The 18434-nt window shown below is 44.0% G+C and overlaps 1 protein-coding gene across 7 annotated transcripts in view; it reads left to right on the top strand.

The window, feature by feature from the left end:
* The window catches only part of ANTXR2 (ANTXR cell adhesion molecule 2), a 187591-nt gene that overhangs the window by 65312 nt on the left and 103845 nt on the right, over positions 1-18434 (top strand). For all 7 annotated transcript variants that reach the window (XM_084855440.1, XM_084855444.1, XM_084855446.1 and 4 more), the window contains exon 10: positions 1223-1292. In XM_084855440.1, the coding sequence (XP_084711566.1) occupies positions 1223-1292 (70 nt within the window). The remainder of the gene's footprint in view (positions 1-1222; positions 1293-18434) is intronic.

Below are 18434 nucleotides of genomic sequence, written 5' to 3'. Positions count from 1 at the left end.
CAGGCTTCACTGGGCTGTCCCTTCCTATATTATTGTATTAAGATGCTCATAAATCTTGCAGGTGAAGAAGAGTTGAGCTGTCACTTACAAGGTCTGCCATTGGCAGGCCTATCCCCCATGAATTTATCTATTTATTACTTATGTTAAAATAAAGATGGCTTAGGGCAGTGGCAGGGAACTGTTCCAGCCCTGGGAGCCGGATGGACTTTTGGCTCACCCCCCAGGGGCCGGATGACATTGAGGGATAGGCTCCTCCCTCTGAAGCTTTTCTTCCTCCCCCAAAGCCCCATCCCATGATATCATAGGGGTTTCTTTCTCCACACAATGATTTTGCCGGGAATTTGGCTTCGGCTTCAGGAATCTTTCCAGGATGAAGATAAGACCTTTACACACGCTTCTATTTCTTCCCTCCCTTTCTCCCCTTTATCCATGAGTTCTATATGTTTGATTTCTACGGCCACTAGATGGAGCTGTGGTCTAGCGCCTCTTATTGCGGGAGTTCCTCTTTACATGGAAAATAGTCTATTTGTTACTAGTTTATTTCCTTTTCAAATTAACTGTCCTGCAAAATTCTGTGAGTGGCCAATCATGAGTGTGCAATAAATCACTAATGTAAAGACCCTGTTAGAGCTTGCAGTGAATGGCAGCGAATGGGGAGGGCCATAGTTCAATGGGAGAGTCTTTCTTTTGCCTTTAGAAGATGTTCAGTTTAATCCCTGGCCCCTCCAGATTAAACATGTGAACAAACAAGCAAAAGAATCAGGCCGCCAGTGATGAGAACTACTTCTGTCTGCCCAAGACCCTGGAGACCCACTTCCAGTCAGAATAGGCAGAGCTGGGATGGATGGACAAATAGCTTGATGCCAGGGAAAGCCTCCCACAAGTGGAACCCCGCTCACAGGATGCTCTTGCTGGTGGAAGGCAACGCAGGATTCAAGAGTAATATCCAATGCTGTACCAGCGCTAATATGAATGGCGTAAACTATCTGTAGCACAGTGCCAATAGTACTTGCTAGCGCAATGGGTTTCCCTGGAAAACTCATTGTGCCAGCAAGGACGATTCTGTTGCGCTTGAAATAGTTTACAGTAGTGTAGCATCGTTGACATTAGCAGCAGTGCAGCATTGGATACTACCCTACTGCTCATTATCTTTAACAATCTGCTTCTCATCTGGTGAAATGATGGAGGGCATTAAAATCATATGATGCTTTTGTTTTTTCAGATGAAAAGCCCAGAGAGGTAGAAGCTGAGTATATGCTGTGCCCAGCACCCATTCTCCATGAAGTTGGCCAGTAAGTATTTAGCCCAGTAATTGTGCAGAGGTGAAACGGTGTGCCATGCAGAGTTCGGGAAATAGATTCAGGCTCCAGCAAGCCCAAAGCAACCTTTTGCAGAGGAGGTTGCTCACTGTGACCTGGCTTGGGTGATCATCATATGCTAAACAAGCCTGCAAGCCAGACACACTTTGCATAATCACTCACCTGGCTGCAGGTTGTCGTGTTCTTCGAACCTGGGCACCGTTGCTTATTTGATGGGGAAACAACCCTCAAATAATCCATGGATGACACGGCAAGCTGCGGCTGGGTGGGGGATTATGCAGCTGTCGCCCAACATGTGCCGTGGCCTGTGGCTTAAACAAACCACCATGGCTTGTTTACCCTACGATGCTTGTGGAAACTGGCCCTGTGTCTCTCTGTGTGAGTGACTGGTCTGGCCATGCCCCTCTCTTTGCTATCAGACTCTGTAGAGGGCGAGTAATTTTCCCTGAGTTCTCTGCATTAAGTGTGATTGGATCATTTCATTTTATCCTATTACAGAGAGGCTGTTGAATTATCCTGCCTTCAGAGTGACTAGATTTATGAAGGCCCAGAGAAAAAACCCAGGAAACATGTTTTTTTTCCTCTCCCCCCCCACCTGATTTTTTCCAGTGAAAAAAATGGTAATTTGGGGAAACACTGAAAATAACTCATATGAAACAATTTCTCTCTTGGAATGAGTGAAATGCTTTTCAAGACAAGGTTTTGCTTACTCATAATCTGTAGTATGAAGATTTATAAGTAAGATTGTCTTCAGCATTAAAGAGTGATAATTCCTGAGTATACTATAGAGTTCAATATTTTCAATGTTGCTGTAAAGTTAAAACTTGATCTCTGGCTATGTCACTAGTGCTATTGTAACTGCACAAGTGTTTTCTGTACACTTGCTTTTGTTTTCTACCAAATTTGTGTTGTCTATTTTGAATTCCCCACCCCCTTGCCCCACCTACTTTTCAGATGGTAATGTGCTTTGGTAGCATAAGATGCAAAAGTTTGCTGCTCTCTCTCTTTAACATTGGGTATATTCACAATTTTGCTTGTACAAACCTAAGCCTGCAATACTACACATATTTACCTGGAAGTAAGCTTCATGGAACATAGTGGGGCTTACTATTGAGTAAAAAAGCATATGAATGCACTGTAAGATATTCATAATTTTGAGGCTGCAATCCTGTACGTGCTTACCTGGGGGTAAGTTCCACTAAATAGAGTGGATCTTACTTCTGAATAAACCTGCATAGGATTCTTTTTTATAAACTGCCTTGGAAGGTTTTTTGTTCTAAAAGGTAGCCTAGAATTCTTTTTAAATAAATAGCTCTGTAAATTACATAAATATGCCAGCTAATACAATTTTATATGCTAACTAAGCTATAAATTATGCATGTTATGTTTTTAAGGCAGTAAAATAAGTTTAGGTGTGATAAGAAAGTATCACATACATTTTAGTTGGCCCCTCCCCAATTTCTGTATTCCCCCCCCCCCCATGGTCAAAATTTCTAGAAATTTAACATATCCAAGAGTGATTCAGTGGCAGCTGCCTCTCTTCCAATCTGCGGACAAGCTTAGGTCAGTGACTTGCAGAGGAAGACAGGGCGCGCTTCTCAAAGAGTGGGTAACGCTTACTCTTCCACACTCAGAAAGGAACCCTTTTTGGGTGTAAGTATGAGAGATGTGCCTCATAGCTCTCTGCAGTTTGGGAAACATTGATTTAGCTGTAGCTTTGAGCTGTTTTGTTTTTAGACAGACCTGGAAAGGAGCTAGGGAGGGATGGTTAAGCTAGAAGCTGTCTTTTCTCTTTTCTGTCTGTTCTCTCTCCCTCCCCACTCTCCCCCTGCTCACTTCCTTTGTGCTGGCGCTCTAGGGAAATTCACTGCATCTGCAATGAGCTTTAAATAGTCAGGTGTGACCAAACACATTTGGACAGCACCTTAAAAATGAATCCTCAGCCAGTTCATTTAACTCTGAAAAGGGCCTGGCTTGTCATGAAGTTGTGACCAAATAAAAATAGGGCATGTAACATGCTTTCTTTGGGATGATTTTTGGGCTTCTGGTTAAACATCTTACATTATCACTGACACTTACAACCTATTATTAAAATTGTGTGTCAAGATATGTCCTGCTGGGCAACATGCAGTGATAAAATAAGGCATTCATTTAACATCCACAGCACTATCTTAACAGCATTTTAGCTAAAACGTTGTCCAGGCCTTATTCTAAGTGTCACCAGCCCTGGCTGAAGATCAAGTCTGTTGTCTTAAAAGCTAATTCTTCCTTCCACATTCAGACATGCTTGGGGCTTTGGGGATCACTTTAGCTTAGGCTTAATTTCTTGCATACTTAGGAAAGACTTTTCCCTTCCTTAATGCTACTCAAGCTAGTCAGGAAGCAGAATTTATATAGCACCAGAAGCATGCAGTTGGGAAGCTGCACAGACCGGATGAAGAACTTTGGGATTACCCGTCTGTTGAGGGAGAAGAGTATTTCCAGAATAAAAGAGGTCTTTAAGATGACCCATGCAGTTGGCTTAGGGCCTAACTACAGATTTCATGCACACACACGTGCACTGGAAACCTTCCTCCTCCTCCTCCTCCTCCTCCTCCTCCTGGAAAAGCACGTCAAGAGGCGGCAATTTGGAGCAGCAAAGGGGCAGGTGGGGGTTAAGCAAGTATCCTCTCCCGTACTGTTTTTATGTGCAGATCACCTGTTTAAAAGAACGAAAGAACCAGCGGGGTTTGAATTTGATTACATGCATTTGCATGTAGCTATAGCATCTGTATTGTAATCTGACCCTGCAAGGGAACACTGAAGTGTCTCAGTGTCTAGCAGTTGGGAAGACTGTCAAGTCACCTTTGGGATTCTCTCAAAGCCTCCATGCGGTTGGGTCTCTAATTCCTGTTGAAGCATAAACTCAGTGGGAGGCCTCAGATCATAATATAACCATTGCCCCTTAGTGTTATAGTCTGAGAGTTAAAACAGATGAGCAGAAACCCCATGTGTCTGTGTTTGGGAGGTGGGTACCATTTCATACTGCAGAGAGAGGATCGAAGATTTTAATGCTACGCATACAAAAGTACCATGCCAGAGAGCAGTTCTAGACGAGCAGCATAAACTTTTTTTTCTATTTTTTTTTTTTACTTGTAGGGAGCATTTTGTGTGTGTGTGGGAGTGTTCAAGCATTGTTTGTGCTCCCTGCTTGGAGTCTGAAATGGTACAACCCAGCAATAGATGTATTACATGGGGGCTCATCTGCCTCAGCCCCAAGATGATCACCACAGTGCAACCTGCCAAATGAACACAAAATGTGCTGAATTTTTATGGCTGCGTGTCTTTTAAACCTTGCTGCAAATTATCAGAACATGTTGTATTTTTATTGTGTTGGGATGTGATGGTTGGGCTGCAAAGTGTCACTGCAGTCGGCACCACACCAAGTGGAAATGGCAAGCAGGCAAAGGACTTGATAGCCAGGTGGCTCTTTTTGGGTAGTCCTTATAGAACGAGGCCTCCAGAGCCCGTTCGGTCATGTACGGATGTTACATAATGATGTTGTCTGGCAAAATTTATCCTGGTATGTTTGATGGGTTTTAGAAATGTTGCAGTTTAGGAAGGACTTAAGAAATCACAAAGAGTTTGGCCTAGATGGCACGTGGCGAATCAGAAAGCTGACAACTCTGAAAGCAAATATACATATTTGAACTTCTGACTTCCTGTTGGCACAAGCGGTATTGTTGTTGGAGATCTCCCAATAACTCTCCTCATGTGGAGTGAACTTGAGTTGCTAACTCAGCAGCAATCTGCAAACTGCTTCTTTCTCCCTTCCCCCCCCCCCCATCTCCATGGGATTCGAGTGTTGTGGAGATTAAGTTAAAATTATCGGCAAGTCAGTTTTGAGAGCCTCTAGTGCTGTGCGGAATTTTCTATGTATGTGAAAGAGCGAGACAGAAGAATCCGCTCCTGATAAATGCAAACACGCCAAACAAGGAAAGAGGCTAAATGACCTAGAATAAATTGGTACGACTGGCAAACCACTGGCTCGGATTGGGCTCTAGCCACAATTGCGTATTTCTGTTGATGGCTGTAGTTAACGATAGAGAATGATAAAATATTGTCCATAGAGTTACACCCAGCAGCACAGGCCTACAGCCTGTTGCACCATCGACAAAGCCCATCAGGCTGGTCTTTGGAGTCCCATGTTTGGGACAAGTACAACAGCAGCTGTGTATTGGGAGCATGGCTATGCATATCCCAAGTCAGAATGAACATTAAAGTGCTGTGACCTGCATAAACAATGCAAAAACACATAGGGTAAAATCTAACATACGTCCTGCTTAGAATAGACCCATTGAATTATGAGTAACTTAAGTCCCATTCATTTCAATGGGTCTACTCAAAGTAGGATTTATGTTAGATTTTACCCATAATTGCTCTTATTTTTCATAATTGCATTGATGATGATGATAATTTGCTGTTTTCCATAATTTATTCTGGATTCGCTGGTTGTGGGGAAGGGGAAGGAGATATGCAGAGCACAGATGCTCTGCTGCCAACTCCTGGAAAATCTCTTCCACCCATCCCTTTGGCTTCTGCGATTTTATTCACATGCTTTATGGTGTTTTTCCACCTGCCTGGCTTTGATGCTGGACGTGAGCCTGGCTGGGGAAAAATACTTTAAGGCAGTGGTATCTAGGGAGGTAAGGAGAGGGAGGGGTTTGTTCCAGTCTACCTTGAGCTCCACTGAGAGCATTATTCACCAACCTGGCACCCCTCCAGATGTGTTGGACTACAACTCCCATAACCTCCCAGCCAGCTATGCAGAATAATCCCCCAGCTGTGTTGGCTGGCAGGTTATGGGAATTGTAGTCCAACACATCTGGAGGGGTGTCAGGTTGAGGAAGGCAGATTTAGTATTCAAAGTTAACCTCCCACACATCTGGCCAACCACTCTGCCAATGCCTTGCTTGCAGGGAGGGCCCAAGGCCTTTTGTTTCCTGAGGTGAAGGCAAAATGGCTCAATCCCGTTCCGTGAACAAAGGCCAACAGGATTGGCAGTTGAATGACTTGAATCCTACGTCAGTACTAGTGACAGGACAGCATCCTCTACGGTACCTGAGGGCAGCAGGCTAGTTTACTGGCTGAACACCTTGGTTTACAGCTTGCTGCCACTCCCCACTCCTCAGCTTCTGCGGCAGCTACCTTCACTCTGTCTGATGTCAGGGCTGGCTCTGCTCATTTGCTCTTCATCTGGGGAGGAGCACTTTGCCTGAATCGTCTTCTCATAGGCATCACTGACCCATCAGCTCTGGCTCAGTTCCAGACAGAGTCCCTGTTTACGAATTTAGGGCACGATCCTATGCATGTTTAGGCAGAAAAAAGCATGGCTGGCTGGAGAATGCTGGGAGTTGCAGGATTTTTTTCTGTCTAAACATGCATAGGATTGTGCTTTTAGTTGCTGACCAGGGCTCTGGCCGCTATTGCAGGAAAAAGAACCCCCAAAATATCCTTCTTGAACATTTATTATACAGCTGAGCAGTAAAAATACAGGGCTAGGATTAACCTGCAACCAAAAGTTTCCCTTCACCGTCCCAGCCCAAATAGAAAGGTCCAACACCCATTTCAAAAGATATGGCTTGGACAAGCGTCCAGTGGGTCGGGACTTAATCCTGCTGCCAGCCTTGAACTAGGTGCATGAAGGATGTCAGATAGGAACATAGGAAGGAGCCTTATATAGAGTCAGACCGCTGGCCCATCTAGCCCAGTATTGTCAACACTGACTGGCAGCAGCTCTCCAGGATGAAGGCCAGAGTCCTTCCACGCCTTATCTGGAGATGTCAGGGAGCGAACCTGGGACCTGCATGGAAAGCAGGTGCCCTGTCAAATCCTTGCCCAGTCCCAAAGCTCCTTGGGCCAGTCACATGCTCTCTCTCTCTCTCTCAGCCTGCCTTACAAGGTTGTTAGGAAGATAAAATGGGAAAACTCAAGTAAGCCATCCTAAGCTCCTGTATGGGATACAAATAATAAGCGAGTGAATAAATAAAATTTTAAAATAAATAAATTACCCTGCCTCAATGCATGCTTTGTTTTTGTCTTGTGGTTGGCACTGCACATGCCCCCCCCCCCTTGCAGGCTCTCTGGCTTCATGTCATGGGCCTGCCCCCTGCCCCAGAAGATAGGTCTTTAAACTGAGATGTGATTTGCAGGCTGTATATCACTGTATGATTCGGGCTTTGTAACCCCCCCCCCCCCCGCTTTGTAGACCCTGAGGCCTCTGCTGCCTCAGGTCCGCTGCTGCTTTTCACAGCAAGCCGTTTTTCATTTCTCTGACTATAACAATACACACATTACTTTTTGTGAAGCAATTTGGAAGCCCAAGTGAGGTCTATCCTTGATCACAGTAAAAATCTAGGTTTTTATTGTTTTTGTTTTATTAGTACACAGCAGCATCTGTCTTAAGAGGAGGGCAAGGGTTTTTGTCAGATGCATAAACCAGACTCAGTTGAGGCATGCTTGAGGAATGTGATCTGGTTTGTTGCCCAATCTGTCCTCATGTGAGATCCCTTGAGGCCACCTCACAAAACTGTTGGCTGGGGTGGTTTGCATGGGAGGAAACGGTCATGCTGAGCAAACGTATACATGTCTACTGAGAGGTAGGCTTCGGTGTGTTCAGTGGGACTGACTCCCAGGTGAATGTGTACAGGGTTGCATCCTTGGTAGTCTTTCTGTGTCTTCTCATCTTTCTTGCTTCCTCTCCTTCTACTAACCCTATCATGGAGCGTGCCCTTGTTGTTCTCCCCATCTTCATTTCATTAGCACAATTCCAGAAGCGAAAATGATCATAGGAACATAGGAAGATGCCTTATACTAAGTCAGACGATTGGTCCGTCTGGCCCAGCATTGTTAGCCTCTTTGATAGTCTGGCCTGGGTCAAAACAGCCTTGATCTCTGTCATCAGAAAACAAATCCAAATACAAGTATTCTTGACTACCTCTGAATGGAGCTGGTGGACCACCAGCAGTCCGTGGATCACAGTTTAGAAATACAGGAAGCCACCTTATACTGCCTCAGACCGTTGGCCCATCTAGTTCGGTATTGTCAACACCGATGGGCAGCACCGATGGGCAGCTCTCCAGGGTTTCGGGCAGGCATTTTTCCAGCCCTACCTGGAGATGTTGGGGATTGAACCTGGGACTTCCTGCATGCCGGGCAGGTGCTCTACCACTGAGCCATGGGGCCTTGTTGTTGCTGTTCAGTCGTTCAGTCGTGTCCGACTCTTCGTGACCCCATGGACCATAGCACGCCAGGCCTTCCTGTCCTGCGCTCTCTCCCGGAGCGTGCTCAAGTTCATATTCATTGCATCCGTGATGCTATCTAGCCATCTCATCCTCTGCCGTCCCCTCCTCCTTTTGCCTTCAGTCTTTCCCAGCATCAGGGTCTTTTCCAGGGAGTTTTCTCTTCGCATTAGGTGGCCAAAATATTGGAGCTTCAGCTTCATTATCTGTCCTTCCAATGAGCACTCAGGGTTGATTTCCTTTAGGATGGACTGATTGGACCTCCTTGCAGTCCAGGGCACTCGTAAGAGTCTTCTCCAGCACCACAGTTCGAAAGCATCAATTCTTCGGCGCTCAGCCTTCCTTATAGTCCAGCTCTCACAGCCATACATTACTACTGGGAAAACCATAGCTTTGATTAGACGGACCTTTGTCAGCAAGGTGATGTCTCTGCTTCTTACTATGCTGTCTAGGTTGGCCATAGCTTTCCTCCCAAGGAGCAAGCGTCTTTTAATTTCATGGCTACAGTCACCGTCTGCGGTGATCTTGGAGCCCAAGAAAGTAAAATCTGTCACTGCTTCCATTTCTTCCCCTTCTATATGCCAGGAAGTGATGGGGCCAGATGCCATGATCTTAGTTTTTTTAATGTTGAGTTTCAAACCAGCTTTTGCACTCCTCTTTCACCCTCAACAAGAGGCTCTTTAGATCCTCTTCGCTTTCTGCCATTAGGGTGGTATCGTCTGCATATCGGAGGTTGTTGATAATTCTCCCAGCAATCTTAATTCCGACCTCTGATTCATCCAACCCAGCATTTCTCATGATGTACTCTGCATATAAGTTAAATAAGCAGGGTGACAATATGCAGCCTTGTCGTACTCCTTTCCCAATTTTGAACCACTCGGTTGTTCCATGTCTGGTTCTTATTGTTGCTTCTTGACCCTCGTACAGGTTTCTCAGGAGACAGGTAAGGTGGACTGGTACTCCCATCACTTTAAGAATTTGCCACAGTTTGTTGTGATCCACACAATCAAAGGCTTTAGCGTAGTCAATGAAGCAGAAATAGACGTTTTTCTGGAATTCTCTTGCTTTCTCCATGATGCAGCGAATGTTGGCGATTTGATCTCTAGTTCCTCTGCCTCTTCGAAACCCAGCTTGTACTTCCGGTAGTTCTCAGTTCGCATACTGCTGAAGCCTAGCTTGTAGGATTTTGAGCATCACCTTGCTGGCATGTGAAATGAGCGCAATGGTGCAGTAGTTTGAACACTCTTTGGCGTTGCCCTTCTTTGGAATTGGAATGTAAACTGACCTTTTCCAGTCTTGTGGCCACTGTTGAGTGTTCCAGATTTGTTGGCATATTGAATGCAGCACTTTAACAGCATCATCTTTTAGGATTTTAAATAACTCGGCTGGAATACTGTCATCTCCGCTAGCTTTGTTGTTAGTAATGCTTCCTAAGGCCCACTTGACTTCACTCTCTAGGATGTCCGGCTCAAGTTCAGTGACCGCACTATCATGGCTATCAGGGACATTCAGATCTTTCCTGTATAGTTCTTCTGTGTATTCTTGCCACCTCTTCTTAATCTCATCTGCTTCTGTTAGGTCCCTGCCTTCTTTGTCCTTTATCATGCCCGTCTTTGTACAAAACGTTCCCTTGAGATCTCCAATTTTCTTGAAGAGATCTCTAGTCTTTCCCATTCTGTTGTTTTCCTCGATTTCTTTGCATTGTTCATTTAAGAAGGCCTTCTTGTCTCTCCTTGCTATTCTCTGGAACTCTGCATTCAGTTGGGTATATCTTCCCCTTTCTTCCTTGCTTTTCGCTTCCTTTCTTTTGTGAGCTACTTGTAAAGCCTCATCAGACAGCCACTTGGCTTTCTTGCATTTCTTTTTCTTTGGGATGGATTTCGTTGCTGCCTCCTGAACAATGTTACGGACCTCCGTCCATAGTTCCTCAGGCACTCTGTCTATCAGGTCTAATCCCTGAAATCTATTCCTCACCTCCACTGTATATTCATCAGGGATATGATTGAGGTCATACGTGAATGGTTTAGTGGTTTTCCCGACGTTCTTCAATTTAAGCCGAAATTTTGCAAGAAGCAGCTCATGATCTGAGCCACAGTCAGCTCCAGGTCTTGTTTTGACTGACTGTATGGAGCTTCTCCATCTTTGGCTGCAAAGGACATAATCAATCTGATTTCGATATTGACCATCTGGTGATGTCCCTGTGTAGAGTCGCCTCTTGTGCTGTTGGAAAAGAGTGTTTGCTATGATCAACATGTTCTCTTGGCAAAACTCTATTAGCTTTTGTCCTGCTTCATTTTGTACACCAAGGCCATGCCTGCCTGTTATCCCGGTCATTTCTTGACTTCCTACTTTAGCATTCCAATCCCCTATGATGAAGAGGACATCTTTTTTTGGTGTTAGTTCTAGAAGGTGTTGTAGGTCTTCATAGAACCGATCAACCTCAGCTTCTTCGGCCTCAGTGGTTGGGGCATAGACTTGAATTACTGTGATGTTGAATGGTTTGCCTTGGATTGCTTGGTGCTCTACCACTGAGCCATGGGGCCTCCCAAATGTTAAAATCTGGCTTTGTATTGAGAACACCTGTATGACAAAAGCAGGTTAAATTGGACAGTAACATTGGTATGGTTTCTAGAGAGGTAGCCCTTTCTAGAGAGGTAGCAAAAACTTCTGGTAATTTAAAGATTAAGAAATGTTTTATTACAGAAGGTTTTGTGTACTAGGCGGCTTCCAAACTAGACTTCTATCGTGCAACTGTCCTGCCCCATTCACATCATCATCTTCCATTTGTAACCCTCCTGTGTTTTCCCACCACTTCTTCCATCTGTTTTCTTACCAAAGAAAATCCATTAAGGAGCGAAAGATGGAATAGCTCCATAGTGTTTTTTGATGGGTAGCTCTAGAACTGTCCATCTGGAAGCAACCTTAGAATTGCATCTGATAAAATGGACTCCCATCCATGAAAGCTTATGCCATGATACGTTTGTTAGTCTTTAAGGTGCCACAAGACTCTTAGCTGGCAGGGTTGTTATACAGGCAGAATACTCTGTTATACAGGCAGAGTGTTCAGATATCACAAGCAATTTTTAGCCATGATCCAGATTTTTCTAAATTTTAGCGTTAGAGAGGTCCCCCTGAAGAACTCTTCCAGGCTTTGGAACAACTCAGAATTCAAGAAAGCAGTGTGAGAATTTGGAGTAAGAAATTTGTAAAGGAAGCAAGCTGCTGGCATGTGAAACATACCCCCCGCCCCCTACAGTTTCTTTCTAATACCGTCCTCCCCCCAGTCTGTCTTTCACACACAATTTTTACTGGATTTGGCCCCAGAGTTTAAGAGCTGTTTGTTTGTTTAATTGTATCCATGTGTATATAGGAGACCATTTCAGGCATCTGTTGGAGTTGGCGATAGCCTACTCCTAATTTCTTCTGTCATTGAGATGCCACAGCATCCTTTGCTGTTTTTGCTACAATGGACTAATGTCTGGAACTTGTAATGGTTAATCATTCCGTTGAATTAAAAGGACAAACATTTGAATTTAGGCATTTTCATTATATGTTGCAGAGTGACTTTGATTTATTTTCCTGAGAGGTATTTATTTTTTCCCACTGGGTGTTGGTGATGAGAAATTGCTTCTGAGAATTGATCAAAGTTATGTGTTTGTGTTTTAAGGCAGTCAGGAAAGGGGCTGCCATGCAAGGTGACGGACGTTTAGTGTGTTTGCCTAATTAACTTTTGGCTAAGGATTCAGAACCATTAAGAAGCTAGTTAGTATACGTCACGAATAAACACATCTGGTCCTGCGAACAGTGGCAGTTCTGCCTGGAAGTGGGTGACAGATGTGACGATGGTTCCCCCTGTCCTCTCCTTTAAATAATTAACATCGTGCTGGTGGACGAGCCCTCAAAGCCAGCTGCATAGTCTCCGAGCTGTTATCTGTGGACATGTGCCCCATGCTCATTAGTCTGCTCCATCTAGCGCAGTCTCTCCTCTTTGCTGTTCCAACAATGGTGTTTCGTCCGGGTGAAAAAAAAAAATAGATCACTTTCTTTGAAATAGCTCTGGACTCTTAGCTTCTTGGGTTTGAAAAGACAGTCGCGGGGAGGAATACAGAGTGGACCACCCATGTGGGAAAGATTGCCAAGTGCCCATTAGCTTGGGAGATCGATCTCTTCTCCCAAACAAAGGGCATTTCAGCTAGACCCACCCAGATGTTTCATTCTTTGGCGGTGCTGAGATGAGATTGGAAACATCCCTCTTTTGAAAGTGGTGGCATCTTGTCTTAAGACTTGTTTCTTTGGGTGATGTATGCCTGCCCAGCTTGGAACAGCTGGGAAATTGCTGTTAATGGCAGCAATGAGGTGGGGAAGGAGAGAGAGCGCGAGAGCTCGCAACAACAAAACCCACTAAAGAAGAGTGGTGAGCAGCATTTCCACTGCTCTATATATTGATTAATAGAGCATCTCCATTTCTTTATGTAGTTATCTGAGGCGTTGGGGTTTTTGTTTTGTCTTGGATGCTCTGGCCTGAAGGTTGGAAACGTATGGGAGGATATGGGATGCAAAATGTCACTTGCGAGTTTGCCTAATTCCTAATTCGCACAAGAACGAGTTCTTAAAATGAGACTTAAATTCATGCTGCCCAAAGGGCAGAGGGAAAAAATATCAACCTTTTACTTTTGAAGATCTCCAAGCCTTCCTTGTTTCATGGCTGTTCCATAACGACCGACCATGCAGCTGTCGTTGCCTTCTTCTGGTGATCTGGGCTGCGTCTGCAACCTTAAAAAAAATTAAAATTGCACAACGGTCAACAATAGCGCAGCTGTCCTTCCGCCTAGTTGAGATCTCAAACCTGCAATTTGGCACGAAGAACAGAACAAATTGGATAAATACCAGTAAGCATGGTGCAAAGGAAAGAAAAACAGGATTGAAATGAACCCTACAACTTGTTTGATAGAAATGATTTAAACAGGCATATGGTATAGTTAAGCATGATTTCAAAAACATTGGCCTGCTTTTTCTTTGGGCAAACTTTTTTTTAAAGCTATCTAAAAAGAAAGGGAGCAAATAGGAATCTTCAGTTATTTGAAAGGAGGAAGAAGAGGATTACTTTGGGAAGTGTGGGATGGGGGGAAGTCAGGCTGTGAATATCACACATTTAGATCACCCCTCCCACCCACATGCATGTGTGCATGCACACACACAGCCCTGCTGATCCAGAACTAAGTTGACATAGCTGCAGATTTCTTACAATGCTTTAAGTTCAGTCTTGCATTCTTGCTCTTAGGCTCTGCAGATGAATCATGAACCCCACTTGTCATTGAATGTCATACATATTTCATTCCCTAGGTCACAGGTAGGGAACCTTTTTTCTGTTGAGGGCTACATTCCCTCAGGGATAATCGCTCAGGAGCTGCATTCTGGCAGTGGCTGGGGCCAGAGCCCAAATGGGCAGGGAAACCTCTTTTCCCTCTCTTTTTCTTCTACCCCTTTTATTTCTCTCTTAACCTCCCTTTCCCCACCCTCACTTTTTGATACACCCTTGAAATTAGGCTGAGGTTAGGGCCACAGGTTGCTCACCTCTGCCTTAAGGGGTTTACCCAGGGCCAACCTGAGACATTTTGCTGCCTGAGGGGGAAGGACAAGATGGAGCCCCCATTCCACCTACTGAAGCCAATTGGACTGGGAGTTGAATCTTACTTCAACAGTGTTGACGGGACAACATCCTGCACCTCACCTGAGGACAGCAGCCTAGCTTAAGGGTGCAGAGGAGGGCCCTGGAACACAGCATCTATCCTCCCACAGAGGGGAACAGCCAGGAGGCTGCCACTGTTGCCCCTCCACACCACCCAGCATCTGCTGCCTGAAGCAGCCGCCACACTCTGCCTAATGGTAGGGCCAGCTCTGGGTTTACCAAAAGAGGGGAGTAGAGACAAGGTATCCCTTTCAAAATTAAGTACTATCCCTTTCAGCAGAGGCTTCCTCACCTTGAATAGTTCCTTTAGAGTTCTGATTGGTTCTGATTGAAACCCAGAGTGGATTCACCACCCCACTGACATTGGAGCCACCACCTCCACTGATCCCTCCTCTAAGTGGCTGATTCAGTTCACATGATCCTATCGAGCTGCCTTTGACTGAGGCAGGATGTTGATCTGTCCAGCCTAGCATTGCCTGCTCTGACTGACACCACCTTCTCCAGATCTCTGGTCGAGGAGCTTTCCCCAGCCCTTTTCTTAAAAAATGGGGATGCTGAGGATTGGTCCTGGGACTTCTGTATGCAAACCGTGTGCTCTGTCATTGACCTCTGGCCTCTTCCTCTACTGCTTATTCTGGGCTCCCTAATGCTTATTCCAGATTCTTAACCAGGATTGTTCTGCTGGTTGCCTATGGTGAATATACATTGGTCCCTGGGGACCAGCCATTAATGGACTGTAAACTGGAAAAGAGCTAATCTCCCCCACCCTGTTTAGGGGATTGCAGCAGCACACATGATTAAAATAGGTGTGCATGAGCAGGAGGGCTACCTAGCAGGGCTAATAACTTCAGTGGACTTCTTTACAAGTTTGAACTGAAGTCTCAGTTGGTTGAAAGGCCCACGTTCAATGGCAGAGCACCCCCTAATGAGTCAGCATAATTGAGAATCAGCTGGTCTGACCTACATATTAGCTCAGCTTAATTTGTCTTTCAAGACAGTCTCATGGCTTCATGAATCATGGCCCAGGAGTTGAATGTTGTGCCATATGTTTCCATATGGTTTTGCCTACAAGTCCCATCATCCCTCACCATTGTCTATGCTGGCTAGGGCTGATGGGAATTGTAGGCCAAAACATCTGGAGGGCCACAAGTTGCCCACCACTGGTTTAGCCTATGATTTTCATGCAGTATGTTCCTGATTTTTAGCAAGGTCAGATTTCTAAGTTAAAGAAACCTCACAACAGAATGGGGAGCTTATTAAAGTCGTTTCAACAAAATCTATTTTTAAAACCTCGAATGCCCCAAACATAGTGGGTCTTACTTCTGAGTAGACATGCAGAGGACTGCATTGTTACTTTTTAAAAATGCTGGCACCTCGATTCCAAAAATCTCTTTAGTCACTCTTTAATAACTTTTTAGCAGTTGTCGGTTTAATCTTCAGTGTGGAAATTGGAGGTAAATTATTTATTACTTCCAGCAAATGTCTTCCATGGTTTTTATTTAATTCCTCCCATCTTTTTTTTAATGGATAATAAAATGGCAATCTTTTATTGGATGCCCATAAAGAAAGGAGCAAATGAATACTTAGCAAATAGGTTACGGTGGATTGAAATGTCAGCTGTATTTCAAAACATGGGAAAGCCCTTCTCAGACCAAAGGTGAGTATACATGTGGCAGCGGGCCATATCCCTCTCCTGTATTTTTTTACTCAATCCAGACACACACAAAGGAAAGAATTGTGCTTATGACTGAGATTTATTTACTGTTGACAGTGGTTGTGTAAGTCGAAGGAGAGAACTTAACATGAGACAGTGCTTACCACTGATTAGCCCTAGAATATGCCATCTTCCTAGGGTCAGGCCTAGAACAGTGTAGGCCCTAGAACAGTTGCAAAATAATAAAAGTGGGCATACTTTGAGCATATGCAGAGTGTATTTTCCCTCCATCTTTAATCCTTTCTGGTCAGTGCTGTGGATGGGAGTCATAAAAACACAAGCAGAACCATGCTGAATCACACCAAGGTTTCATCTAGTCCAGCGTTCTGTTCACACAGTGGACAGACAGCTGCCTGCGAGAAACCCACAAGTAGAACATGAGGGCAACTGCCCCCTCATACTTGTGTTCCCAGCAACTGTTATCCAGAGGAATACCGCCTCCGATAATGGAGACAAATATATAGCCACCTGAGTCCATCCGAGAATCCAATGTGTAACACTTTGAGCTTTCTGGAGGAAAGGTGCAATGCAAATGTGATACATTAACATTGAGGGAGGTTTCCTGAGAGGCTGTTGCTCAGTAGTTAGAGCACATGCCTTGCATGCAGAAGGTTCCAGGTTCAGCCCCTAACATCTCCATCTTAAAGGATCACAGATCACAGGGCTGGGAAGACCTTCATTTGAGATCTTGGAATGCTACTGCCAGTCAGAACAGATAGCCTTGCCAATGGGTTTGGTTTGCTACAAGGCAGTTTCATATGTTTAGTTCATAAGTAGTGTTAGGCCTGGGTCAAGGAATTTGCTTGGGGCTTAGTCAGATGGAAAAAGAAAGCTAGCTAGCATCTGTATATTTCTATTTGTTTCTATTTTTATTGAAGACATTGCACCTCTAAAATCAATATACAGATACATTAGCAGGGCTGGGGGAGAAATGCGTTCTGTTTGCATTTGAATGTGAAAGTACCTGATTTTGCCCCTTGAACCACCTTGCAAATGGAAACTCAGTTATCCTTCATATTTCACACTTCTCCAAATTTTGTAGTGTTGTCCAAACAAAATATACGTATATTAGGGAAAATGCTGTTAAAATGCATTGTATCAGGATATTTGAAAATATTTGGAAAATTGCTTGTAAAATTTGTATATTAGGCAAAACTACATACAAAAATCCACATATTAGGAAAATTATGCACAAAAAAGTTTTGAATTTTTATGTGAATTTTTTTTTTAAAAAAATCTAAGCTTTGGATAACCAGACTTAAGATTGGAAAAATTAGAAAATGCGAGAACCTGAAATTGACAGATTCATCCATCCTTATGAGTGGGCACATTGTTTGCAAACACAAAGTGACATGGAACCCTAAAACATCAAAACTAAGGTTTAAAATTTCAGTTTGCTGTATGCATTTTGACCGTAAAGGTCCTCTTCAGCAAGATAGGCTGCAGTCCTGTCCTTACTGACTTGGATGTAAGTCCCACTGAACTAAATGGACTTTATTCTGAATAGACACATATAGGACTGTGCTGTTAATTATTAATAATATCACTCACTTTGGAAGTTCTGCTGATGTGCAATATAGAAATCATTTAAATAAATACACCTTCCAGATGTCACTAAATCGGACCAGGTTTTTGTATGATGAATTCAACAACTTTGGTAGAATCGTAAAATCATGGGATCAGAGAGTTGAAATTGACCATGGCGTTCATGTAGTCCAACCCCCCTTTTCAATGCAGGATCCTCAATGAAGGATCCAACGACAGCCTCCCTGACACACAGGTGTCCAACATCTGCTTAAATACTTCTTGTGAAGGAGAGCCTCTCACCTCCCAAAGCAGTTTGTTCCTCTATCAAATAGCTCAACCTGTTAGTAATTATTCTTAAACATTTTGGGGTCATTTTGTCACTGACCTTTATACATATAGTTCTTCAGAAGAGTTGGCCCACTGGATTTTTTTGTGGAGGTGCAGATGAGCCTCCCATTGAAGGCAGTAGCCAGATACATTGGAGTGATCAATGTAATTGATCTGGCACTGTGTGCATCAAGTAGAACAATTGCACCAGGACAGTTCGGCATTTCAAAGAACTGTTCATATTTCACATGTTCTAGAATCCATTCCAGCTTTGATTAACTGAGCATAGAAACCACTGCATTCCCTCCCGCCCCCCGCCCCTGTGGTATCATTCCAAGCTTTGGTGACTTGTACTGCCAGGTTCCCTACCCCCACTTTATTGATTTGGAGTGCTTATTTAAATTGATTTATATGTATATCCCACCATTCCCACTACAAATAGTGCTCAATATGGCTAACGACAATGCAATATAAGAAGATGAAACACAGAATTATAATTAAAACATAACAAGCAAATTAGTAAAAAACCCGACATCAATACAAAGAAATAATCAACACCCACCAGTTAAAACCTGTTT

The sequence above is a fragment of the Heloderma suspectum genome, chromosome 5 (genome assembly GCF_057233095.1).
Source record: "Heloderma suspectum isolate Gila_16-S chromosome 5, 16-S_ref, whole genome shotgun sequence".
Taxonomy (NCBI): domain Eukaryota; kingdom Metazoa; phylum Chordata; class Lepidosauria; order Squamata; family Helodermatidae; genus Heloderma; species Heloderma suspectum.
The sequence above is the reverse complement of the archived record's forward strand: the minus strand, read 5'-3'. Positions and strand labels throughout refer to the sequence as shown.